At 44.2% G+C, this 26,959-nt stretch overlaps 7 protein-coding genes across 7 annotated transcripts; 5 read left to right on the forward strand and 2 right to left on the reverse strand.

Annotated features, from left to right (window-relative positions):
* Nucleotides 1–1,335: 1,335 nt before the first annotated feature.
* On the reverse strand, nt 1,336–2,375 carry PSV08DRAFT_385914 (uncharacterized protein; the record flags this gene model as incomplete). Its single annotated transcript, XM_014219549.2, has 3 exons — nt 1,336–1,803; nt 1,863–2,064; nt 2,122–2,375. 3 exons carry the CDS (start codon nt 2,373–2,375, stop codon nt 1,336–1,338), a joined length of 924 nt encoding a protein of 307 aa, XP_014075024.1.
* Nucleotides 2,376–3,643: 1,268 nt separating this feature from the next.
* PSV08DRAFT_274181 (uncharacterized protein) lies at nt 3,644–4,975 on the forward strand. Its single transcript, XM_014219548.1, has one exon. The coding sequence runs from the start codon at nt 3,756–3,758 to the stop codon at nt 4,620–4,622; it is 867 nt and encodes a 288-aa protein (XP_014075023.1). The 5' UTR covers nt 3,644–3,755; the 3' UTR covers nt 4,623–4,975.
* A 688-nt stretch (nt 4,976–5,663) lies between these two features.
* On the forward strand, nt 5,664–7,353 carry PSV08DRAFT_196743 (uncharacterized protein). Its single transcript, XM_014219547.1, has one exon. The coding sequence runs from the start codon at nt 5,722–5,724 to the stop codon at nt 7,123–7,125; it is 1,404 nt and encodes a 467-aa protein (XP_014075022.1). The 5' UTR covers nt 5,664–5,721; the 3' UTR covers nt 7,126–7,353.
* A 2,573-nt stretch (nt 7,354–9,926) lies between these two features.
* Nucleotides 9,927–11,004, forward strand: PSV08DRAFT_217479 (uncharacterized protein). Its single transcript, XM_014219546.1, has 2 exons — nt 9,927–10,176; nt 10,232–11,004. The coding sequence occupies exons 1-2, from the start codon at nt 9,999–10,001 to the stop codon at nt 10,807–10,809; spliced, it is 756 nt and encodes a 251-aa protein (XP_014075021.1). The 5' UTR covers nt 9,927–9,998; the 3' UTR covers nt 10,810–11,004.
* A 2,892-nt stretch (nt 11,005–13,896) lies between these two features.
* Nucleotides 13,897–14,567, forward strand: PSV08DRAFT_274213 (histidine phosphatase superfamily; the record flags this gene model as incomplete). Its single annotated transcript, XM_066092528.1, has 4 exons — nt 13,897–14,111; nt 14,163–14,265; nt 14,334–14,440; nt 14,501–14,567. Coding segments are annotated over 4 exons (492 nt in total), but the record flags the coding sequence as incomplete, so codon positions are not given.
* Nucleotides 14,568–23,343: 8,776 nt separating this feature from the next.
* Nucleotides 23,344–25,245, forward strand: PSV08DRAFT_368862 (uncharacterized protein; the record flags this gene model as incomplete). Its single annotated transcript, XM_066093152.1, has 6 exons — nt 23,344–23,514; nt 23,545–23,636; nt 23,679–23,778; nt 23,829–24,178; nt 24,225–24,550; nt 24,599–25,245. The coding sequence occupies 6 exons, from the start codon at nt 23,344–23,346 to the stop codon at nt 25,243–25,245; spliced, it is 1,686 nt and encodes a 561-aa protein (XP_065949558.1).
* Nucleotides 25,246–26,065: 820 nt separating this feature from the next.
* Nucleotides 26,066–26,698, reverse strand: PSV08DRAFT_173063 (uncharacterized protein; the record flags this gene model as incomplete). The annotated part of the gene is made up of 1 exon (XM_014219543.1): nt 26,066–26,698. One exon carries the CDS (start codon nt 26,696–26,698, stop codon nt 26,066–26,068), a length of 633 nt encoding a protein of 210 aa, XP_014075018.1.
* Between the last annotated feature and the right edge of the window lie 261 nt (nt 26,699–26,959).

The raw sequence follows: 26,959 nt of genomic DNA on the forward strand, positions 1-26,959 counted from the left end.
ATACTACCTTCATTCTATGGCGGCTCTCTCTAACATACTGTAGAGGTGTCGGACGGGCCAACACCGGATTTTCCCTGCCAACACTATCACAAATTTGAAGTTGTCGAGCTCTATACAAAAGCTGTTGTTACGAGAAATTCTCCTATAGTAATCTCATAGTATAATGTCCGTATGTAGCACTATAACTACATCTTGCTATAATCAATCCTTGCGCCGCAACGTTCTATTGAGCGAAGCGTATAGGCAAACCGCAGAACTCCATTTACGTATATAGGTATACTAAGTACTAGTCTATTAGAGCAGCTATAGTTGTAGATAAGCATCAGAGTAGGTACTGTATATAATAGAATTTATAAGAAACTATTATTTTATATATAGAGCGCTACGTAAGATTAGGTCTATACCTTTATTATGTAGCGATGTAAACTAACAAATTAGTACGTAGAGCTAAAGGAATATATAAATACGTGGCGCTACTAATAGTATTACTAACTATAAGTATTAGTAGTCTTTATACCTCGCTTTTCTTTTACTATAGATAATATTGTAACGGCTGAGCACCCAATATAAACCCATACCCAAGAAGGATCCGAACTAGGTTACTACCATACTAGCGGGAACTTCGAGGATAAAAACCCCACTACCCACAAGAACTTATTCTATAATTTTTTTAATATCCTTTTGTACAAGGCCTATAGGTGCTTAATTAGATTCTTGGATTTCTAGTGTCCTACGCACTCCTATTGTGGTGGAGCAACCACGAGTACGCTGGTAAATGAGTACCCCCCTACACTGGTGTTATGTAGGGTAGGGTAGGGTCGCACGGGCCTTGGGTAGGTGTAGGGTTGGGTTGCTGCTTATATAAGACCCTACACCGACACCTACCCAGGTCTTGGCAACCCTACTCTACCCTACACCTACCCATTTACCACCGTACCTACTCTATTTAAGCCTAGTAAGAGAATAGATACTATAAGTAGATGCTTAACCTCCGCTACGTTATATAAACCTAAGTAATATAATAACTTTTAGCTTGTAATAGTATCCTAAAAGGCCTAGCCTATAATAATAAGTAATAACACAACTATAGACAGCCTCTATGAGGCTCTATTGCACCTCTTATACTAACGAATAAATTTGCGTGCACTAAGGAAGGCTTTAGTATCTAGTAACGGCTACATGTTTGTAAACAATATTAACGCGTATAAGATATATAAGCTAGGCATATGGCTTATTAAATAGATTGAACAAAAGCCTAGTGATGCTGCTTATAGATGGCTTTAAGAAAGGTGTAGGAAAATATGTATCCAAAATAGAAGTGATCAAACAAGATTTTTAGACTGAGTTGGGCAAGATAACATCCCATTTACAAGGCTCCAGGTACGAAAACTCCAATGCCGCGGCAGCATAACTATCTGCGTTGTGAATCGGGCTCCACAAGGGCTTGTACTTTGAGTTGTCCGCATCGTACTCATCCCAAAGCTGCTTGAGCTTCCGGGCCGCTTTCCAGGGATCCATGTCCTTGTACTTCGCACGGTCATCGTCGCCACCCTTCTCGTAGACATCGATCGTGCCAGAGGTGCTGTAGCCATCGGGGTCGGGGAAGGCTTCGAGTCCAGCCCTCTGGCCAACGGTGTGCAGATGTGTCATTTCGTGGAAAATTGTCAGACCCGCGATTTCGAAGAAGGGGAATTCTTCGTTGGGCTGGCACCAGCCGTTGCGACTGTCGTCGAATTTCTTGGTTTGGAAGTCGTTCTTGGTGCGTGGCTCGGAGTTGCGGAAAAAGCGATCGCAGAGAACCATCTTGAATGCGACGTTAACATCTGTATGGCATTTGATACCTCTAAGAAGGGCTGACTTACAACTGATTGACCAGGCCTCGCGTTCGTGCCAGCCAGAGTGGATCCACTGCATGTTTGAGGGTCCTCACTGTTACCACAGCGAATGTCGATGAAGTAGCCCTGACCGCCGTCGTTGTCATCCACTGGAAGGCGGCTGTTATAGATAACCTGCATCATTCGCTTGACTTGGTCCTTGTCCGCATCGGCGAAATAATGCTTGTACCTATTCACAAAGTCAGACCCCAGACTCTTAACTAGTAGTTCCTGATATTTTACTTACGCAGAGCTCTCTGTGAAAGCGTTTCCGCTGTTGTCATGGCGGATCTGTGTCTGGTATGCCATTTGCGATGCGTCTGTGAAGGCTCTTTGGGCCTTTGCTTTCATGTTTTCTCCGCCATCAGGGCCAGGCTTATCGCAACTGCTGTGGTATTGCGCTGTGCGCCCATAGAGGGTATGTTTAGGAGCTTCGAGGGGTGCAGCAGTAGCAATCGTTGCTCCAGCGAGCACGACAAGTGATACTTGAGTGAAGTACATGATGTAGTAACCTGTTTGAAAGGCTATGGAGTTGAAAAGAATAGTACGTGCTAGTGTTGATAAAGAAGAGATATTGGAAGTTCCTGCTATTGAAAGACCTCTATGGTGTTCGTGGTAGCCTTTTTATACAAGTTCACAGTACCTGGATGATCTTCTTCCAGTAGAAGTGTAGCTAGGCGCTTAGAGAAGCCCTCTCGCTGGATTGGTCTATTCCAAGACTTGTCCAACATCGTGGCCTAATGTAGCTGTGTCTCCATCGCCAGTGAGCGATTTCGAAGGAGGGATAAGGGCTGTGGTCGAGGCGAATCTTTGCGCCAAATGTAAGCAAGTGACGTAAATGAAAGACAAGATGGGGCCAAGAAAGGGCAGTATGGGTATTTTGAGAGGTAATGCGAATGTTTGAAACACCATGCTTGGGGTCCAGTAAGCTGCTGACAAGATCATAAGGCGCACTCGGCGCAGCGGAACCACTATCCAGATCTATACGGAGGATGAAACAACTCTTTGCAAGGTACAACTGGCGCTGACGGTAGTCGAATCGAGGTTAATCCCTTACAGTAAGTTTTTCCAGGCCTCCAGTAAAGATCAAGGTATGGTAAGTCGCATCGACGATGGGATTCGATCTCATGTTTCATAAACGATCCTACGAAGACGAAGGCATACCACATCTGTGACATTCTGGTCATAAGAGGCATATAGGATGAAGGTGTAGGCCATTTCGCAAGGAATAGGATGACGGATCGTCGGAGCCTCTCAGCCTTTGAGAACACTGTACCTAGTTAAATCAGCTTATAGCAGTTGCACATGTGTACCTGCCCCCTCACAGTTTGTAGACCAGATTGAGGGGCAAATGGGATGTTCGAAGTCCTCTTCAGGCTCCAGGCTATGCTTCGTGGATGTTTGAACCTAAGCAGATGAATTCTTGAGCCCTTCCGATGGTTAAGTCGTTCTTCGGTGCTTTTTGCGCATCTGAAGATGGGCATGCGATCAGGATCGAGAAACTGAAATCGTAGAATCCCGGGAGAGTACAAAAATAGAACAGAGTCGGGGATGTAAAGATGTGGGGGCTGGGTTGAGCCTCCGCGATCCAACAGTTAGGTTGGTGTAATACTTGTGACGTCATGCTAGGCACCAGCCTCGGACCCAATTCATCGCCGACAGGTTGAGTCAAGTGATCGAGGGGCCTGTTTTTGACACATTTCTTTATACAGTTAGGGTATGACATTGGAAAAGCACTTTAGACTGCACATGGATAAAGGCTAGAGAATACGGCCCCCGACCCTCAGCTTCTCGACCTTGCCCTCTGCAGTCTTGAATTTTTGCAACCCACGGCAGTGCATTCTCAGTCTCCTACTACAACACCATATCAAATAGTTTCATATGTCGTCTCAAAACCACGGAGTTGAGCTCTGCCTTAAGTTCAACTTCTGTCCACCAGCCACTCTCTCAATCTCTAACCCCTCGGCATCACCTTTGAAGCTGATCGCCACCATCCACCAAACCTCCTCGGTCTTCCCAGATAGACCCGTTACTATCTTGACCAAGTACTCATGTCTCGACACTACGCCTCGTGAGGATGCGTTCCGCAAGGGCGATATGCACTCACCGGAACTCGCATTTTCTTCCACCCGACAAGTATATGGCTCTGCAAAAGTGCTTAACCTCCGACCCACAAAGCGCATTACGTTCCACCGGATATCAGGCGACCCAGATCTTGCCAAACGCCCTGAGGATCCCGATACCCCTGGATTCACTTTCATCACAATTCCTCCGGTAGGAAAAGGTTCTGTACAAGTTGCGTGGGAGCTCTCTGCTGAACGACTTATGTCGAGTCTCGGCGACGACTCAACCCCGCTCCAAGAAAAGCTTGAACATTTTCTACGAGTCGGCGACACCTACCATGTCTGGCCCGGCGATCTTTCGATTCGATGGTGGTCATTTGGCTCCTTGGAAGACCCGGAAGGCTTGAAAGGCAAGAAAATCTCGCGCTTCAGCTTTTCTGACGATCTGGGGTTAGATAGGGAAAAGGGAGCAGATGAAAGCGAAGAGGTTGTTAGTAAGATGCAGGATCTTATTGATTTGCATAACGTGAACAAGTTGTCTTCGAGAAGCGCCGTGGAAGGAGAAGAGAAGCCGGATATTAAGAAGATGAGGGAGGAAGGGTGGGTTTTCGGAGAACCGCCAGGGCTGTTAAAGATGATCGCGCAAGACGAAGACAAAGTAGCGACTTTCAAGATCGTAGAGTAAGGCGGTTGGCTCGTTAGGCAAGTCTGTCAACAGTGCATTAAGACAATATACCTAAGCCATGCATACTTCGTTCTCAATCACGCGCTGCTTGAGATTGAATTTGCAGAAGAGTGACAGTTCATTCCAGGCACCAGCAGACGATACCATCATTTCGGCGTGCAGTGCTTTTCCAATCTAGATTCTTTCATTTTGAGGCCATGGCTGACTCGTGTGAGAAAATCCCAAAACTCTCACGTGACAGTCAGCAGCTTGCAATGTGCTAAAGCGGCGTGGCTCGATGCTCGTGGCTCGATGCTTACGGCTGCCCGGCATATGGCTCAATATATGTAGTTAGTCAACCTAATTGCTTCTAGAGTTGATGTAAGCCCAGAAGTACCATGCATAGTCACGTGGCTACTCACTAACTAATAACACTGTATCTTAGCTTGCTCTTATCATGATACACACAAGAATACACAATACTTTCTATACCCTCAACTGCTTACAACTATCTTTATTTATCTGTGGTGTATAGCTATTATTTTTTCTTGTTAAGGTGACGCATCCTTTATGTCGTTATAGTGGCCTATTGCTTCTGCAGCCTTGCATAGCCTGCGACACATACTAGCACCTCAAACTATCGCCTGATGGTTGTCTTGGCGTGACGTCAATCACGTGATCAAAGCCCTGCAGTGATCTTTACCTTCTGACGTGGACGACGGTTGGCCTTAAACCCTCAGTCCCGCGTCAAGGAGAGAATCCTTTCTGTTACTCGTAAAACAGGTCTGTTCAAGATACAATAGGATTTATGTGAGGAACTTGCAGAGCTGTAAGGGGTGACGCACGATGATTAAGCCATACTAAAGAGTTCATATCCTTTTCCTCATTCTCTATATCCATGACCTAGCATGTGCGGTATCGTAGCTGAGGCGAGTGTTTGCCTACTGATCTGGCTTGGCGGGGGCGAGAAGAATCCCCCACATTGTGGCGCAGCTTCGTGCCAACAGTATCGAGATGCCCACCATGTTAATTCACAGCTACATCTTCTCATCTTTTAACGGTCGAAAAATAGTTGGGCTTCTATCAGACCTGCCACAAAGGGCTCTCATTGACTATAGCCATGAGTTGGGTTAATCGATCAGTGGACATGATCCTGCAATCGGCACGGAACAAATTGAGACATCTGTGTCGTCCAACATCAACTCACATTCCATTTTTTAGCACTGCACTAGCTTTCTTCTACGCCTTTAAAGCTATGCAAAACCATCATAGCTCCTTTCCAGGCACTAAAGAATATCATCAAGCTTGTCCTCAGGACACAGGTCGAACCGCGACTGGTGCAGTAGTCAAGCTCTTTGTCGCGACAGTAACAACGGTCGGAATACGAGGCCACTTCAGTTCTCTTTCGGACGTACAATCATGGAAACTCCAGCTCTTTCGTGCGCTCGAAATACTCGTCAATCCACTGGCCGCGCTTTTCCACTTTGCGCTATTATTCTGGTACGGATTCGTGGATCTTTTACACATAAACCCGGGACCCTGGGAAAGAGATATCTCGTTAAAATATCGACTTGCGAGGTTTTCCGGCGCATATGCTAGTACTAAGTCTAGCAGCAATGAATGCAGGACTGCTTTAGGCTTAGTAAACCCACAGCATCTCGAAATGGTTCCTTCGAAGCGCGATCTGAAATGGGGCGGCCGTGTCTTGATTCTTTTGACCTTACTAAGTCAATACGCTCAGGCGGGAGTGTTACTATCTCGTCGCATCCTCTCCAACACAGCTGCTGGAGTCGATTACGCCATGGCTTTCCTAGTAATCTCCGGGCTAGCAACCTTACTGAAGTCGCTTACCATCTCATTGCTGAACGTTACATGGGTGCGGCACGAAGAGATCCAGCCATGTACGGAGAAACTTTGTAGCTTGCAGGAATGCACCGCTTTTAAGCACGCACAGGGCTTGCCTTCTCAAAGATCAGAGATTTATTTCTTCAAGAAGGAGGTATCGGTTATCCTGACAATCATCCTGTGCGACCTCGCGGGAGGATGGCTTCAGATGTCAATCATGTGGTGGTCTGATTATAGCATTTGGCGACTCTTACTCAATCTATGGACGTTGCAATATGCACTATGGGGCTCTGTCTACTACATCATCCTACTTCACAGCTTGGGAGGGCAGCCTCTTGACAAGTCTGCGCCTCAACCTCCAGACAATTCGAGTCCACCGACTCGGCAGCCGTCTCAAACTCCGACAAATTCGGGACTAGACGAAGCTTCACCAAATCACACGAAGACCCTTTCCTGGTCCGACGTATCAATTCTTACGGTGATATCTGTCGCAGGGGTAGGCTACACGCTATACTTTCTCGTAATGGTAGCGTTCCAATTAATATTACTAGTAGCGCCCTGCATTCTTCTCTATTCTAGTATAGTGGTCGAGCTATCTGCTTGGAAAACCTTAGATCCCGCTAGACCTTGTCCGCAACTTTGGAAGGATAGACTAGAAGATGAACTTTGGTGGTTTTGAAAAGAATAGAGGGTTACTAACCCGCAATCTGCGATTTGCGAGTGCGATTGATGGGTGCTTGTCTAGGACGCATGGACTTGCATACGGATACACTAGCAACGTATATGAGAGTGGAAACACAGCTACCGCGGCCTTGAATAAGGCTACAAATGCCTATGTAAAAGCTACTATCACTAGATTCCTTCTTATAGTACTCTAGAGGGGCTATAATATACTTTTATCTATTTGTATTCTCTTAGTAACTTAGTATTGCGGCCACGCATGTGTAACGGCGCAGGTAAGAAGAATCGGACTCGTTTCGGAGGTAAGATCACTTAGAGGCATATAGTGTCGTGGAGCGTTGTGCACCTCCATCTGCGCGGGTGCTCGATGCATAAAATGATTGTATTGTTCAAGTCTGAAGGTCCTTCAGACTTGAAAGTTGGTTTTTTTATATAGCTGTGTTCCCTTTTTCTCCTCCATGTAGTTCTATATTATACCCTCGTCTGAATTACGCTGGTAAATGGGTACCCTCCTACACCTACCCATTTACCACCGTACAAGTAATGATACTACGCCTAGATACTTTAAGCAAGTAGAACACAATCACTTAGAAGTCACAATAGAGACTGTACTAGCACATTTTGATGGGCTACAGCCCTCTGGATCAGATCTCGGTGCTTAGCTGAATGACGTGCAGGCGTAGTATATACATGTAGTAAGACTATCTACTCAAACGACATTCCTAGGCCTCTAGCCTTCTCATTTCTTGTTGAGAAGAAAATCGTTCTTATTACTTGTAGCACCCGGGTCTGCATTAGAGAAGTACAGCCTAGCCCTATGTAATTTGATTCTTAGAGCGCACAATCATCGGATTGAGATTTTCTTATCTTTGCCTGGTATTAAGTAAAAGTAAGTTTTAAAGTTCGTGCTCTTTTTCTTTCTATAATTGAGTGTGTTCAGCCGAAGTGTCAAACCTAGGCAAGGAATGTGGTGAAGATAGTAAAAGCAAAAACGAAAGAAGAAAACTTGGAGCAAGACATGATTTTGGAAACATGGGTGATCTGCAGGGGCTAAAAACATCGTCTCATGGATTGAACTAAGCTGGTTTTCTTAAGGTCCAAGAATTCTTGAATATTCGCCGCCAATACGTTGGGTTGCGCAATGTATAGTCAATAGTTTCTAGTCAACCTACCTAATGACATCTCGTTCATGGGGGCGCGAAACGCAAGTTCTGTATGTCACAGTCACGCTTGCACAGAATCATTCGTAGACTTGGCTATCGTCATCTGTAACTTGTTCTTATACGTTGTACCTTGGTAGCGGTTCGTTGGGAGAAACAACTCGTCTTAACCTATGCATTTTTAAGCAGGTTTCCATCATTATCTATGTTAAGGAATAAATGTTAATCGTGGGTAGATCTATACTATTTAAAATAGGAAAATAAAATGCCCTAAACTTTGTGAGAAGGATTTAGAACTTCGAATATTTTCGTATACAGTTGTAGATAATAGAAAGACGCTGTAGATTCTGTTCTATAATTATATTTCCTGGGCATAGAAGCGGTTCACAATTCTTCTTTATGACTAGTTCAAATCCAATCGAGTCTAGAAAAAAGCTAAGCATCTTCCTAACTCTAATAGGTGCCACGTTGATTTACTCTTAGGCTTAGCATCGACACTGCCTGCGCCTGGAGGCGCAAAAAGCAAACACCAAAATCACTCACCGTGTTATATTAACATGCACATACTAGTAAACACGAGTTTTGGTACAAATCAGTCACCATAGAGCGATTCCTCTTAAAAATAAATCATTTTATTCATATTATTAGGAAATAAACAAAGGATAGTTCATTACTATAAACAGATGCAGAGTGGGGCTGAAGGCAAGCACACTACTTTATTGCGCCTCAACATGTTTGATTTTCCTGGATTTTGGCGCGCGATTGCATAATACATAGCAAGCCCCGATCGGTATCCATGTGTTATTCACTTAAACCAGCGTTAACTTACTCAACAGAACAAATTTTCCTGAATACTCTTACTAAATAAAAATATCTATAGTGTTAAAAAGGTGCTGTATAAGTTATTGCTTTTATTCGTACCGCGTCTAGCATTTTAGACAATTACGTCTCGGAAAAGAATAGTGGTTCACACCCGAACTTCCCAAACTCTTGTACTTCTAACGTGTCATTTGTATCCTAGTAACATTTTGCTAAACATTCGAACGGCGTAAGTTCTTTGTCCCTTAAGAAGTATCGTTGAGCTTTCCTGACCGCATCCTTATGTGGGTCGCCTGACATTACGCTTTTTGAAAAAGAATAGCCTTCTACGGTTAGATAGAAAGTAGCTAAGAGGCTAGTCACATTTGCCTTTTTGAGTTTAGATGGAACCAAAGGTACATGTAAAAAGCATTTTCCTAGGACGTAATCATCCTTGTGAGCAGAGTTACAATCTATTACAGTGCTCAACAAGAAGGCTTACTTTTTCTCCAAGACTTCGTATTCGATGAAACTATTGAACAAAATAACAGTCTTGATCATAGCTTTAGATGTACACGTTAGCCAAGCATACACAAGTGTGACCGAATATTGCCAATATTCAACGTACCATATAGGAAGCTTAAAGTTACCACTAGACTATAGGTGCATTGTGCATTGGGCAGCTAACAACAGGAATTGCGCATGCGAGACTTGCATTGAACTAGAGAATTGAACTAACGTTCTAACCAATGCATTTAGATAGAAAAAGAAACCAGTCTAAAGAGTCTATAAAGAAACAGGCAAAGAACGTGTTCTCCATATCTATTACTCTATCGCATAGCTTCCCGCAAGACATAGTCTATGAACTCAAACTTCAACCGAATTAAATCATTTAAACCAACCACTATCAACGATGAAGGCCTCTCCAATTTCGCTAGCGTTCGCAATTCTCTCGACGGGATACTGCTTTGATGGATATGTGCCAGATGCTACCATCCCGCATATGGATTCCATGCCGCATCACCAAGATTCTTTGCAGCAGAATCTACGCTCTATCAACGTACTCAGCGACTCATACCAATGCAAAAATGGTAAGTTTCCCGAAACTATGACGAGATGTCGAGTAAAGCTGACGAGTTCAACCAGGAGCTACGCCGTCACTGGAATGTGTCGATCCGTTAGCAAAGCCCACCTGCTCTTGTAGCTGCACCAACGGCGTCATATTCAATCAAACTCTTTCTGTGTCTCCACAGAAAGATAATAACTGCGATTCTTGTGAATTGGAGAAAGAAAAATGTTTCGATCGCGAGCAAGGATGCAGAGCCGAGATCCAAGATGTGGTAAGGGATAAAGAAAACGCCGAAGCCTCCCTCAAAGATGTATTGCTACGCGAGCAAACGTTGCAAACTCAGCTTCAAACGGCAGAAAATACTCTCGCTAAAGTGAGGCGAGGATGGGCACCAGGCAATTGCTACAAGGACATGGATGGATTACTGGAACGGGCCGATTCAATGACGCGCAGCGATATGAATCACTGGTTTTGTGCTCATTTTTGTATGAATTATACGTACATGGGTATAAAGGGAACTCAGTGCACATGTGGAAATACTCTTAACAAGGCAGCTGTGAAAGCCGATCAGTCACAGTGCAACATTCTTTGTCCATCTCAGAAAGAATGGAATTGCGGTGGCAAATCAGCAACACTTATTAGGACTAGATCTTGAAGTTGAGGTTGATGCGATCGATTAAATGCTCGCTAGATAGTTTTTCGGTAGAATTTCGGTCTTCTTACAAAATCTAGGTGCTACATAGAGCACCTAGATTCTATTATCTCAATAATACTTAGGTGACTACTATGTACACATAGCTACGTAGCTTAGAAGCTTAGCTCCCTACTAAATACAACCTTTCACATACATGATGTTTTATTTTTAGTCCTTATTGAATAACTCTATAGAGTGTAGTATAGTATCATTGGCTCCGGCTTTCAGAGAGACATTTGCGTGAAAAAATTCATTGATTCATTACTAAGTACAGCAGATCACGACAGTCTCCGACTCTGTCCATCGACACTGCCATGTGCCTGTAGCACCAACACGAGCGACATGTACAGAGCCTGCGACTCCATAGTCTACACCCGCTCATCACCCTCCAGCGCCACCTCCGCTACGACCAATTTGTCCCGAAAGAATGACAAAACCATCCCCATCTATTCCTCGCTTTCCGTACTCCAGAAACGATTATTAAACTCCCTCTACTCCTCAGTTGGATGCTGGGCATTGATAGCCTCGCGTATACGTCTTATCTCTTCTTAAAGCTATCTATAAGCAGCATCACCAGGCTTTTGTTCAATCTATTTAATAAGCTATATACCCAGCTCGTAAATCTTATACGCGTTAACGTTGTTTACGAATGCATAGCCGTTACTAGATACTAAAGCCTTCCTTAGTGCACGCAAATTTATTCGTTAGTATAAGAGGTGCAATAGAGCCTCATAGAGGCTGTCTCTAGTGGTGTTATCGCTTGTCTCTAGAAAAGGTGTCTTTTGCGCACCAGCGCGGATGCAATAGCAATAGCGTGATTTTTATAAGGAGAGATGTCTATATCTATAGGAGAAGGTAAAAAATATAATTTATCTATCAACATAGTATAGAAACAACGCATGAGCAGGAATGTTGTTTTCTGAGAATGAAGCACCCCTCTTTTCTTGCGGCACGGGGGGATTTGCGTTACCCAGGGAGGGACATTGATGCGTACATATATAGTTTGAGATGATAAGCTGGAGTATGGATAAACGTATCTACTAATTATTCGTTGACACGTATGTTAAGCTAACGTGTCGTAAGGCGCAGTCTATGTAAAGAGATAGGGGAAAGGCCAGGGATATGCATTGTGAAGTGTATTGTCACTAATAGTGACAATTTGCGATCGCGACTGTCTTCTTCCTCAAGCAACAGGAGCTATCCAGAAGACTTGATGAAAAAGTTCGCGTCAGTCCGAGATAGTGCAATACAGACGACATTGTGAGGACGACTATGAGCAATACACTATAATAGACAGCAAGAACTAATTGAACCAAAGGTCCCACTGTGTACGACTCAACGGCAGCCTGCCAAATATCTTCATACCGTTCATTTCCTTCCCAACACCGAAACAAGTACTCTAGTGACACTACAGCCAATCTAGTTTATGCTATCGAAGCCGATCCGCAGGCTTATATAGATCCGTGGGATTTGAATATATATTAGGTTTTCTGGAATGCAAACACCAACACCACAACCCGCCCAGATCTAACAACGACTGGAAGCATATTATAGCTCTGAAAAATCTTGATTTTTTTATAGGCCTTCCTACAAATTCGAATTGAGGGTTGTCGATTTGGTCTGCAAAGATAATGATATAGGAATATGGCCCGCGGAATTTAGTGGTCCCTGTTGCTAAAACAGCTCCGAATGTATGAGCGACTTTATCCTTATTATCGTTATAAGTAAGTTATATACTCTAGCTTACTAAAACTTACGTTACATATCGTCTCTATGTATTCCCGAATGGTCGTGTGTCGATCGATATTGAATGTCGCATATGATGGCGATGTGATCGATGCCCCGCGTGCATACGTTTCCAACCTGCCATCACGTAGTAAAGATGAAATCATCTGGTCAAGTTCCGTTGTCAATTCAAGCTCTTGTATCGATTGCATCTTGGAGTTTCTTTGTAAGTAGTAAGATTGTAGACATCGTTTCCAAGGCTTTAGTAAAGAGCATGAAATATAACGTAGTAAGGATCACAACCTAAACCCAGCAACTGTGCAGGGGATAAAGCTTGGCGCAAGGCAGCGATTGGTCTAGGCAGTAGTGATACCTGAAAAACACCTGACTACATGCTGGTCCTCCATACCTTTCTTGACTTGACGCACTGCTGAAGAATGATGTTGTCCATCGTCTTAGCTTGGTCCTTCATTGAATGTGCCCCCAAATCAACTGAAAAAATGAAAAATCCAGGCACAGCGCCACCACAGCTGTCAATAAGTATGTCTGGATTTACTGCAGTCTCTTTTAAACTGCTTAATCCATCTTTTTTTTGAAAATTTTCGTAGAACAATCTACCATAGTTAACAGATGGTAAATATCAAAGGGAAAAGAACCATTGAAGGAATGCGGGATATTGAATATGCTGATTCTTTCTTTTCAGTTATATGCTATTCAAAGAAAAGTCAATGAGAGCTTCTTGGCCTCTGATCTGGTTAGCGCCTTCAGAGCGGGGTAAAACTCTCTTAGTGCCCACCTAACCTTCTTAATATCTCAATGTCGACTCACAACATAGTTTTATATACGCACATGCTGGCTATATACTTGGCAAGTGTTAAGAGGAAGATGCTTGTGCACCGTACTGCATAGATAGCTAGAGTTAGGGGCGCACCATCCTGAACGACCCGACCTGACAAATGTGGGTTAGAAGAGGCTCACGTGACAACTCAGCACGTCGAATTGCCTTAGACCCTTGAGCTTTGCCCCTCCTTCTGTTTGTCAATTGCAACGTCCCTCTATGTCTAACTAAGAAGCCCTAACACCACAAGTATTCCTTGTTCGCCATGGTAAGTTATACGTGTAGCTGTTCTCTAATACAACCTGCTAATGGCACATGTCCTACACATAGGAGAGACCCTGTGGGCTAAGTCAGGCCGCTTCACAGGTACCACAGAAATCGAACTAACCTAGAAGGGCATCGCCCAAGTTTCTTTAACGGCAGAAACGTTTGTGGGCGCTGGGAAACTTATAGATCTGTTTTAACTCTCGCATATCTTCGTTAGCCCTCGAATCCGCGCCGTAAAGACGTTTCAACTACTGCTACCACCCCCTAACAGCGCCGTTACAGGGAACATTACCTATACTGAAGATATTGCTGAGTGGAACTATGGTGATTATAAAGGGCTAACAGACCTGGAAATCAGGGATTTGAGGAAGAAGGGAGGGTTGGATCATGAGAGAGACTGGGATATTTGGAAGGATGGATGTAAAGGCGGAGAGTACGTCATACTATGGGTTGCTTTTCGAAAGCTTTTGCTGACGCTCTCAAGATCGGCTCAGCAGGTTAGCGAGCGGTTGGACAGGCTGATCATGCAGATCAAAGAAATTCAAAAACCACATATGTGTGGGGATAAACCCGCAAATGTGCTTCTTGTATGCTTTCTTTCCCTCGTTCACTCCATCTGTTTTTATCTAAGACAATTAAGGAGTAGATATTACAGGTCGCACACGGGCTCATCCTTCGTTGCTTTGCGAAGCGCTGGCTCGGCTGGATGATACACAGCCCCTTGCCAATGACTTTGCTACCTGGATCGGTTTCAGTTCTCAGGTACGATATCTCTTATAATCCGAAATATTTTTAAGCTCAAGTGCTGAACCAAATTTAAAGCTACAAAGCCAATGATGTTGAGCGACCTGCTTTTCACCTCGGCATGGCGTTGCCGTTACCAAATTGATACCGCTCTATCTGCGAAAACCAACTAATAAGAAGCTTAACACTAGAAGTCTTATATTACTTCCACTCAAGGTGTACTCTTAACATGCGATTTATTCCGGTAGTTCTATAAGGCCAATGAAGACAATAGTATTAATGATAACGTTGATAGTGATGATGATGATAATGATGTGGTTGCTATAAAATAGGGCTGGGAGGGCGAAGATTACTACTGCCTAAGAAATATATTATAAGTAGTTATAGAAGATACCAGGCGTAATGCGCCAAGTAAAGTCATTTTCGATAATATCAAGGTATTGAAAATACTGTAACATAATCACAATCTTTTAGTCCGGATGTTTCTGGATCAAGGAATCAAGAAACTTTGTGACAGTTTTAAGACGCTCGGATTCATCATCTATCCCTGGTGTCCACTCTTTTAACTCCTCCAACAATTTAGTTCTCTTCTCTTCTCATTTAAATTGATCTTTGCTGTAACGGCTGTTGATCTTCTCAGCGGTTGGATTGAACATATCTTCATCCGAAAAGCTTGTAAGAATCTTTGGAGCAGACGTAATTATGTTCCACGAATTTCCCGAGATGCTTTCCCACTTTCGTTATAACCATCTCTTGTGAATTTTGCCATGAATTTGCGGTCATTGGTATATGGATGACCTTTGATAAAGTCGAGATACCCACTCATGTGCCATCGGTTGTGTACTAGCGTGCCTGGCATCAGACACCATGACGAAACATGCAACTATATCATTGCCTTGTGTCGCTTTGGATCTCTTTTACTGACCATTTGCGCCTCATTGGTATATCATCTCTTGGTAGAGAGTCCAGTGAGCGCCTAAAACTGGCGGCTAGCGCTGTTGTAGGCCTTCTGGGCATTGGGGCATTTTGATCACCATTTTTCCCCCAGGCCTTGATAGTACTCATGTACTGGACTCACCTCTTAACGTGTGCTGCGGCAAACTCATATGAACACACTACAACGTCATAGGCGCCAGCCCAGATCGCATGCGCAGAGATCTATAACAACTACCGCTACTTTACCACTTAACTTTCGAAAAGTACTGGTACTTAGTTGTCATAGTTATCTATAACTTGCTGTGTTCTTAATTTCTATAAAGTAGTAAATTTACTATATACAATACAGAATAGCTTTGTAGGCCGCGATTTCTGGTCTCGCCAGTTGCGGGAGAGGCCATCTTGGAATCTTTGCCGCAAGAGTCTACCGGGCAAAGCAGAGTAGACGTCTTAGGGCCTGACTTCATGGGTGATCCTTCCGAGGTTTCAGTGGTTTCAGCTAGCAGTTTGCTCGTGAACTTCATGTTATGGGTCAAGATGCCTGTCTAAAGAGTTTACATTCATCTACTGTACTTAAGAAGACAAAGGGTAAGGTTGTCGTGCAACGTCTATTCTGATACTTGTTCGCTCGCTTATCCGTACATGGGATCAAAGTCATAAGGCAAATACAGCTAGGTCAAAAACGCGTTCAGCGTACCCAGCTTAAGATTACGTTAAACGCAGCACAATCTCACTTCATTCGAATAAAAGCAATTTTGCTATTCTTCCTCAAGCAACTGGAAGCTATCCAGAAGACTCAATGAAAAAAGGATTCGCGTCAGTCCGAGGTAGTGCAATACGGACGACACTGTGAGGACGACTATGAGCAAGCCCAGGGAGCCGTCCACTGGTTACAAAAATAAGTATAATCTTGAATGTGACCTTGGTCACGTTTCTGGGCGGAGTTAGCTATGACCCTGTAAAGAAAAGGCGAAGGTGTGAAGATGTAGAAGTAGGATAGAGAAAGACAATGTGACAATGTAACATTGTTGAGAGTAGTTGGGAGGGTGGGTTGGAATGAGTGGAATCACTTACCAGAGATTAAACTGAAAAGAACAGATACTACACTTGATCTAAGCCAAAATATACATTCCACCACACCAACTTCGAGTTTTCTAGAATAGGTGTAATATTAGCTAAATATATACAAATCTCTTATAAAAAATCGTTTGCAACTACTTCTAAAGCGTGCATCTAACGCGCTGTCGCGCAGTAGAGGAAAGTACTCGTCTCCCTACAGCTATCTTACAAACCTCAAGAAAAATTTTCAGCGCACAGACCATCTAGATTAATGCCAACTCAGAGAGATCAGGTAGAACTCGAAGGTAGCGATCTAGAAGCTCGAGTCCAGCAGGACATAGAGCGAAGCTCTAGTATAGAGCAGAATAAGAAGAAAAGATCAGCCTCTACTACTAGCCTAGAAGAGGCTAGTAGAAGATCAAAGATGAGCGCTACTAGCTACACTCAGGAGATCGACGAGATGGACACAATCGTAGTAGAAGTACAAAGAACCCAAGGGACTCAGGAATCCTCGCGCCCTAGGGATAGCACACCCCCCTCTACAGTAGATGACCTACCTGCCGAGCCTAATAGACCCACACACACCCGCACTAGAAGCAACTTCTCGCCTTTTATTGGCTCAACACTAAGGAATCCTTTCGCTAGCCAAAACAAAACACCTAGGGCTACGACAGTAGAAGAGGCCCTCGAGATAGCTAGAAACCTAGTAGTCCAAGCAGCTAGTCTAGCTGAAAGCAACCCCTCACAGCAGACTAGCCTGCTCGACCTAGTAGAAGTCTTTAGAGACTACACTGAGACAGGCCGAGTTAATAAGAAGAACGCAGCAATTCTAGGAGATCAGATCTCCTCGCTTTCAAACGTCTCTAAGGAGCTAAGAGACAAGGTTCGCCGCCTCGACAAACCTACCCCTGCACAACCAAACCAGCAGGGTAATAGACAGACAGCTGCTCCTACGCAGCCTATATCGTACGCCGCAGCTGCAACAGCAAATAAGGAGCAACAGTGGACTACTGTGCAGAAGAAGGCACCTCAAAAGGCTAAGCCTAGCCTAAAGGAGAGGCAGCTAGTCCTAGTCAACCAAGGAGGCCCTGCTGCCTTTGACGCCCTCAGGCTAAGAAATGCCTTCAACCAAGCCTTCACCTTAAAAGGAGGGGTGCAATCGCCTGTAGTCGCCTCAGTCACGCTATCCTCAAAAGGGAATAAGGTAGTCACTACTACACCTGCCTTTACAGCCAACTACCTGCTAGAAAACCAGAGTATCTGGAAGGATCTAGTAGCCTTCAAGGTAGCTCAGCCCATTACCTCGTGGTTCAAAGTAGTCGTCCATAGACTACCTACTAACCACGGCCTAGAGGTAATCAAGGAGGAGATTGAGACCTTTAACAAAGGCCTCAAAGTAGTAGGCACCCCTTTCTGGCTCACTCCTGAGGCTAAGAGAGGACAGCAGAGCTATGGCTCCGCCTGCGTCGCCTTCGCAACTGAAGAGGAGGCTCTAAAGGCTATTAGAGGAAAGCTCTATATTCTCGGAGAGAGCCTGAGAGCAGAGAAGCTACGAGTTATTAACAACTTAAAGCAGTGCTCTAAATGCCAAGGTTTTGGCCACCTTGAGACTAGATGTAGTAGAGTAGCCTGTCAGATTTGCAGTGAGGCTCACCACACTAGCCTACATAAATGCAACTCCTGCCCTATAAAAGGCAAAGCCTGCGTACACACTATCTTTAAGTGCGTTAACTGCAGTAAGCCTCACGCGGCAAATAGCTCTAGCTGCGATATTCTTATAGCTAGGACTACTAGGACAGGCCCTACTAACTAGGATGTTAAAGATCCTACAAATAAATGTTAATAGAAGTAGTTCTGCTACTGAGAGCGCGCTAGACCTAGCTATTAAAGTAGACGCCAAAATCGTCGCAGTACAGGAGCCCTGGCTACTCAAGAGATCCTCCTACTCAAGCACTAGATCTATCGCTCACCAGAACTTTACTCAGATACTACCTACCCTAGAGGACTCCTCCTTAAGGCCTAGAGTACTCTTCTATATTAGGAAAGATCTAGAAGTAGAGGTTATTCCTTTTATTAGCAACGATAACGACTTTCTAGCTATTAAAGTACTAGCCTCTACTTCTAACTTCTATATATATAACATTTATAACGAGAAAAGCCTTCTAGAAGGCCAAAATAAGACGACAATCCAGAGGCGCCTCCTACAGGAGACTCTACAACCTCAGTCAATCATCCTAGGAGACTTCAACACCCACCATCCTAGGTGGAGCCTAGAGGAGCGCAGCCCTAGTACACTAGCGGAGGAGCTAGTAGATTGGATAGACGCGCAAAATCTCACTCTACTAAATACTCTAGGGGTAGGCACCTTCTTTAGGTCTCATATGCGGAAAGAGAGCGTACTAGATCTTACTTTTGCAACCAATAATATAGCTGCTAGTATCCAGGACTGGCAGACTATACCTAAAGTAGGATCTGATCACCACGCAATACTATTTAGTACCTATACTACTAGCCAGCTACCTAGTCAGCTGCCTAGCCAGCTGCCTAGCCAGCCAAAACAGTATAATACTAAACGAACGGACTGGACGATTTTCAAGGAGACGCTAGGACAGGAGATCAAAGCCCTAGATCTAGAAAAGCGACTGTCGACACTACCTCCTTATTCAAACTACACCTCAAGAAAGCTTATTCTAGGACAAAATATCGCGCTAGAAACTAAGCTAGATAAGCTAGGAGAAGATCTTACGAAGGCTATACAGAGCGCACTAGAAAAGTCAACTCCACTAGTCAACCTAAAGCCAAAGACAAAGCCCTGGTGGACTAGCGAGCTAGATAGCCGTAGGAGAGAACTAAGTAGAGCCTATAGAGCCTACAAGAAGGAGGTAGAAAAGGAAAATAATAGCTCTCTCTACCAGTGGAAAAGAGAGTATCTACGTACGAAAAATGGATACTTAAAAGCTATTCAACGAGCTAAGCAAAGCCACTGGGAGGCCTTCCTTCGAAAAGACTCACCAAAAGAGATCTTTAAAGCACTAGCATACACTAAAGATAACCTTAGTACTCAAATACCTACTATTAAAGGTAGGGAGACGTTTACTGAGAAATGCAAGGCTTTTAGAGAGGATCTCTTTCCTCAGCCTCCTACGACAGCCACCCCCTCCTTCCACACCTACAGGGGAGACAGCAAGTGGACCTGGCCTACTCTAACAAAGGACGAACTCTCCTTTGCCTGCTGCAAGGTGAAGGCTACCTCACCAGGGCCTGATCTGATCAGCCAGGAGGTGATCCAAAAGGCCTACCTAGCGCAGTCAGAAGCCCTATTTAGGATATACTCCACCTTCTTCAATCTAGGCTACCACCCAAGGTGCTGGAGAAAAGCAAAGGGAGTTATCCTAAAGAAGCCAAGCAAGCCTAACTACTCGATCCCTAAGGCCTATAGAGTTATCTCACTCCTAAACTGCCTAGGCAAAGTACTAGAAAGACTAGTAGCTAGAAGACTAGGCGCACTAGCGGAAACAACAGATCTACTCCACCCCTCTCAACTAGGAGGAAGACTGAAGAAATCCGCTATCGACGCTGCGCTACTCTTCTATAACAATATACAGCAGCAGAAAAGAAAGCAGAAGATTACTACTACTATCTTTCTTGATATTAAAGGAGCCTTCGATCATGTCTCAAAAAACAAGCTCCTTGAAGGCATGAGAGATCAAGGCCTCCCCTGCTGCCTACTAGCCTGGACAAAGTCCTTCCTAGAGGACAGAGTACTGCAGCTGTCCTTTGACGGACAGACTGAGGAGCCGCAGGAGATCTCGACAGGTACCCCTCAAGGAAGCCCAGCCTCGCCTATCCTGTTTCTGATCTACTCAAAGCCACTATTTAAGGCGATTCAGACTAATGCGAATATCTACTCCTCCTCTTATATAGACGACCTCCAGATCTCTATATCAACTACGTCAGTAAGAAGGAATATCAAGCTACTAGAAAAGGAGATTCAGAATCTATTCAGACTAGCAGGGGAGTCAGCTATCCAGTTCGATAGCTCAAAGACTGAACTAGTAAACTGGACAAGATCTAGAAAGGATCAAGCTAGAGTACTTACTCTACCTAATCAGGAAATAGTACAGTCTAAGGAGCTAGTTAGATGGCTAGGTATATACTTTGACTGCAGCCTTAAATTCAAGCACCACAGCTACATTAGGAACCAGCAGGCTAGCGCAGCCTTCCACCGCCTTAGCAGGCTAGCTAACTCAAACAAAGGCCTCTCGCCTAGAGCAGTACGACAGCTCTACCTAGCCTGCGTCACCAGCGTAGCTGACTACGGCTGCCAAATCTTCTGGAGAGAGCAGCAGACAACGCTTAACCAAAGGCAGAAGCTGCAGAATCAAGCCTGTAGGAAGATCCTAGGCTCCTTTAGAACCTCGCCTGCTATACCTAGCGAGGTAGAAGCAGCTCTCTACCCTCCTAGGATTAGGCTAAATAACGCCCTACGACAATACGCCTTTAGAGCAAGAAAGCTAGCTCCTAGCCACCCTCTTAATATCGCTATCAATAGCAATCAAGGCAAGCAGCTAGAGCGTATTACTAGATCTATCTCAACAGCTCTATCAGAAGATAGCGAGAAGATTCAGCACTACGCCTCTATGCCCTGGAGCGCTACTACGCCCTATAGGATTAATATATCTAAGAAATCAAAGGAAAGCGAAGCAGAGCACCACAAGGAACTACTAGAAGACGAGCATCTTCTTTCTATCTACTCAGACGCCTCAGCTACAAGCAAAGGCAAAGGAGTAGGAGTAGGAGTAGCCCTCTACAAAGGAGCTAGCCTTATAGCTCAAGAAAAGGCTAATATAGGATACAACCAGCTAGTCTACAACGGAGAACTAGAAGGTATTACCCTAGGCCTAGAAAAGGCTGTTGACCTAGCAGACGACTACCTTGAAGTTAGAATATATGCAGATAACCAGGCTGCAATACTCAGACTAAAGACTGCTTCTGACTACCCAGGGCAAGAGTGGCAACTCAGATGCACTATAGCAGCAGAAAAGCTACAAGAAAAAGGCATATTACCTACCATACAGTGGGTACCAGGACACCAGGGCGTTATAGGAAACGAGAGAGCAGACGCGCTAGCAAAGGAGGCGACAAAGCTAGATCCTAGCTCTAGCAGGACGAGCCTAGCTGTAATAGGCACACGAATAAAGCAGCTAGGCGAGCGAGAGTGGCTTAGCTATCTAGGACAATACGGGAGAAAAGCTATTACTCTAAATCCTACTACTTACGCCGCAAGGTACAAGTGGAAGACTAGAAAGCAGATTGCTACTCCTCCTACTAGTAGAGAAGCCTCTAGCGCCTTCTATCAGCTTAAGTTAGGTCACTGCTATCTACGAGACTTCCTATTCAAGCGAGGAAAAGTAGACTCTAAAGTTTGCCCCTGCAACTATCGAGCTACTCAAGACCCTGCACATATCCTCCTTAGCTGCACGCTATACAAGGAGGCTAGGAAGAAGATGCAAGAAACTACAAAGGACCCCCTATCGCTAGCTTTCTTACTAGATACTACAGTAGGCGTACAGGCTACTATTGCCTTTATTAAGGAAACTAGGGCTGCAACGCAGGCCTGGTATAAAGGAAACCTCGACAACTAGGACAACACCTACACTAGGTGCCTTCGCCCTACACCCAACTTACCTCTCCTCTCACCCGCAAGACCTCCTACTACCCTCCTCCACACTAGGCCACGAGCCTCACCTCGATTTAGATAGCCCCCTCCCCCACCTACACCAAATTGATAGCACTACGTAGTTACCTGTAGGCATAGCCTGCACGTCTTATATAGCCTACCAGCTGAGACAGGACGTTAATCAATAATAATAATAATAATAAGCCAAAATATAGAGAGTGTAGGTCAAACTATTTAATTTTGTATTTGTCTTAAGAATGTAGAGTTGACTATGATGCTTCGTGTGTAGTCTAAAATTTCCTATTTTGGAATCTCCGTTGTATCATTTCAGTTTTCTTTTTCTAGACCTCTACTCACACGATGTTAGCTCTTCCTGTGTAATCTTAGATTTCCTTTCTTCGAATTCTGGTTATGTCATTCTGATTTTGTTTTTCTAGGCTTTTATCCACGTGATGTTGTCTCATCGTGTGTAGTCCGAGATTCCGTTTTTGGAATCTCAGTCATGTGATATTGCGATTACGGTTTTCGGTTTCGTATCACGTGTAATCAGAGAACGTATACACAAGTCATGTGCGTTAGCTACAACAGTTATAATAGTAATGCAATTTGGACACATGTGTTTTCGCGTTTCACGTGGTGATATTACTGTTTTCTCATTATGTAAAGCAAAATCTGAAATGCTCTCTCAAAAGAAGCTCACGTGACTAGCTCTTTAGTGACATACAACAGTGAGAACTGCCGTTTTAAAGAAGATAGACGATCCAAATTTCATGTCAGATACCGTTTATGTTTTACCTTATGGATGGGACTTTGGTCCCAAAATTTGATATTTGGTTATTGGCCTCCTATCCGCTCATCTTCATACATATTCCGAATATGGCAATACATCTACAGTTTTAATGACGCATGACGGCGAAAAACGCAATGTTGGGAAGGTAAACTATATGTGAGCCCTGTACAACATTTAGTTTCCCGAATCCAAGTTTGGAGCTCGACACTGTCCTTACATTGACTGCAAGGACTGTACTTTGTAAGGCGGTGTACTCTACCCTTATTATTGATACATTACAAGAGATTCGCTTACTTGGGTAGCGCCCGTGTACTGTAACGAATGTGCGGCCGTCGTGCAAGGTCAGGCAATAACGCCGACAGTGCCACATCCTGCAAGGCTAGATCCTGAAAGAATTAGATATTTCACGTACATAGACAAGATTGTACCACTTCTTTCGTAGTATCACTTGCAATCATGGGCAAGCCAACTAAGAGATCAGCAAATCTTCAACGAAAAGGCCTGACAGCAGACGCTTTGCTAGCCCAGTCGTACAAGCAATGTAAGAAAAGGCTAGCTGCATCAACAGACAGGAACTACAAGGACGCACAGAAACTGTGGGATGAGTATGAACCTTCTATATTAGACGTAATCTACTTGTCTAAGATACTAAAATAGATCAGATACTGCACATACACCAACAGACCTTCTTTGCTACAGCCAGGATCACCTGTACCTGATGTCCACCAACTTAAGCAATTCTTACATTGGTGGGCTGGGAGTTCTGAAGGACGAATCCAAACATAAGTGAGCGTTGTCTCTTGCGAAGTTGTCTGGGCTAGAGTTCAATCAGTTATTCTCCAAGTAACAGGAAATCGCGTACCTACTCAAGTCAACACAGATGTACTCGCAGTAAGTAGGCAGTATCTTACAAAGGAGACAGTGTAATCTAACAAATGTAGTGGATACGAACAAACCTCACTCAAGAACTTAGTTTGACGACAGAGAGAGTGAAAAAAGGTTTATGTGACTTGGTTGTATTCACAAATCTCATGAAACAGCTTTGGTGTCACGACGCTGACGAATTTGAGTGGGAACGCGAACGTGTGCAGACAGCCTTTCTACTACAGATACATATGTTCACGGGAGGCCGGCCTGGCGCGTTTGTCCCTACGGGATACTACCCTGACATCCATCTAAAGTACGAGGATGTCGAGTTTTTACTCATCCGCGTAAAAGATGGACAGGAAAAATTTGGCCTAGTACTACGACAAGGATGGAGAAAAGGAGAGAAACAAATGCTAGATGCAAAGTGAGTCACTGAAATTCCATTATAAACAGCGCTGACGAAAATTCAGGTTACGTACCCTCTGGACGGAGGACGAGAGCATGATCTACTGCCCCGTTACGTCTTTTCTTGCATTGGCGCTTGCAGATGATGCATTCGTTTCAATAAAAAGCCGATCTGATCTTGACAATGTGAAGCTGGACGGTGGCGAAGACGTACGAGTCTTTCCATTTAAAGCTGAGATGCACGGAAAACCCTTCTTGTTAACGCGACGCGGAGGCACCATGCCATATTCGAGTTGGTGGTACAAACTCAAGTCCCTTAGCCAGAGAGCAGGGTATATGGAATATATCCGTCCCTACGATATAAGAAGGGGTACTGCGAACAAGCTTGATGGTAAATGAATCTCAACGTCTCGGATTTTATGGCCCTAATCTTTCGCAGAATCATCCAGCGTATCGACCAATTCAAGAAACCAGCTTTTGGGTCACTCAAGTGATGCTATATATCAGCAATATTACCAGTCTGATATTTCGGCTGTGGATATAAAAGGCATTGTTTTACGCGGTAAAGCGGACGCAGGTTTTGATGTTCAAACACTGCGCCGCAACCGCAGGCTTAAAAGATTACCCTCACGCCTACCATCACGGGAGCACCAAGAGTTCCTTGCCAACTGGAGACGTTTGACATGGGAGGGCGAGGCCAGCAAAGACGTCTGTGGCAAGCGGGCACGAAAGCAGGCTTGGAAGGCATTACAAAAATCGTGGACAGAGACTTATGTCACCGTCACCGCGCCAGAGCCCCCAATGCAAAGCAAAATCCCCCAATCTGTTGAGCGTTTTGGCAAATTGGATGATCCTACAACATTAAACGCTATCATGATGCAATACGACCCCCATCGGAAACTTATCAAAGAAGCTGCACTGCCTGCCGAGTACAGTTTGCGAGCGTCCCCGATATTGGATAGCCTTTCGTGCTTAGCTAGTCAAAACTACGAACATCCAGCAGCCTGGTATCCAGGTACCGAACCACGTCGACTCACAGATAAGAGAACGGAATGTCGATTCTGCAGGAAAGATCTTACTACGTAAATTTCACCACTCCCATGAATTGATACAGGAGCTAATGTATTATAGAATGGCCCACAAAAATCAGCAGCAGCATGTAATGACATGTGCTTCTACACGAAGGATACTATCAGCCGAAAAGTCATGGCGACCACGTCTCTGCCATCGATGTAATATCTGGTTCGACAAGCTTGAAGACCTCCGAGTACATTTGAAAGATCATTTTAACGAAATTGATACGTACTGTGGGATTCTTAGGCTTCGAAGTATTGTTGTATCAGCAGGAAGATGCCCATTCTGCCTGTCAAACTCATGCTGGATTAGGTGGGGGGAATATGAGAAAGTTGTTACGGCTTTCACAAGCTCGGAAGACTTCAAAGACCACCTAAAAAAGCACTTGATGGAAATACGGTGTGAGAGAGAGTCTCATCACTGTCCCCATCCAATTTGCTCGCAAGAGAATTCTTATGTCTGGGCAGACCTTATTCATCACTTCTACGATGACCACGGTATCACGGTGGATTTGTTTGGTACGGAAAGCTTTACAACCCAGCGCCCCCCTTCTTTGAAAGAGTCTCTCTTTATATCATCAGATACTGAGGACTCAGAGCATGAAGCGTGGCTAGGGATACAAGAAACGTCCGTGAGAAAGAAGCAGAAAAGGACACTGAAACCGAGAGAAATGTTATTGAAGGACCTAAGAGGCTAGTTGGTATAAGAAAACCTTCGTGAATGCAAAATTGTCTCCTCTACGTAGTACGCTTGTTATATAGTTGCTCATAAACTAAGGCTATGACATGGGATCAATATTCTGTTTATCATGTAGAAGGTGAATAATACTAGTTTACATTTGATAAAGCGACAGCCCACCTTGTGAATTGTATGTGATAGCATAGTCGGCTTTTATATCTGTGTGGGTCTCTGCCATTGTATTGCTAATGTCCGTACTGTGAAAGTAGCCTCCTCCGTACTCATTCACAGTAACACCGTGACTACATCTTGTACAATACCCCTCCACACACCGTAAATGATCGATTATCCAGATAGCGACATCCATAGTCACATATTCTTTGCCTTTCAACACTCTTGGGTCATTGGTGATACCATGGCTTTGTCCAGTGATAGTCATATCTTGGGTTATAGGTTTTGCTGTTGTCGGTGTAGATGAAAAGTCTAAGATAGGTGTATGGAAACTTCTAGATTTGCGTTCAAATGATAATACACGCATCGCAGCTTCTAGTCCAATCACACGTTGAGCATCCTGGTCCATTTGAGCTTGTTGTCCGAGTGCGACAAACTGTATAAGATAGCGAGGATGGATGAACCAAAGATAAGGGGGGATTTCGCACTGTCCATGACTTGCAGTTACGATCGCTAGCCGTTTTCTAGCTGAGTTTCCCAATCTGATTATTTCAAAAAGATGTTCTCCCGTGAACATCACATTCAAAAAGTCCGACAAGGGTGGAATTGTAGTCATAACTGAAGAGTAGTGGGTCTAGATACATCTGGAAGTTCTCGATAAATAGTTTGAGGACATATACCATAGCTTTAAGAGTAATTAGCTTTCTTTATATATCTCTTGGACATAACGGTGTAAGAACACGGATTCACGTCTTAGCTTTTTCAAAAACCAGATTTCACTTCTCGAATGTCGCAACCGAAGTGCGGAAAGCCAATCACTAGGCTTTGTCCTTGTTCTAAAAGTCTTTAAAATGAACACATATAGTTTCTATATAGC

This window comes from Bipolaris maydis (genome assembly GCF_028858645.1).
Source record: "Bipolaris maydis strain C4 unplaced genomic scaffold PSV08scaffold_3, whole genome shotgun sequence".
Classification (NCBI taxonomy): Eukaryota; Fungi; Ascomycota; class Dothideomycetes; order Pleosporales; family Pleosporaceae; genus Bipolaris; species Bipolaris maydis.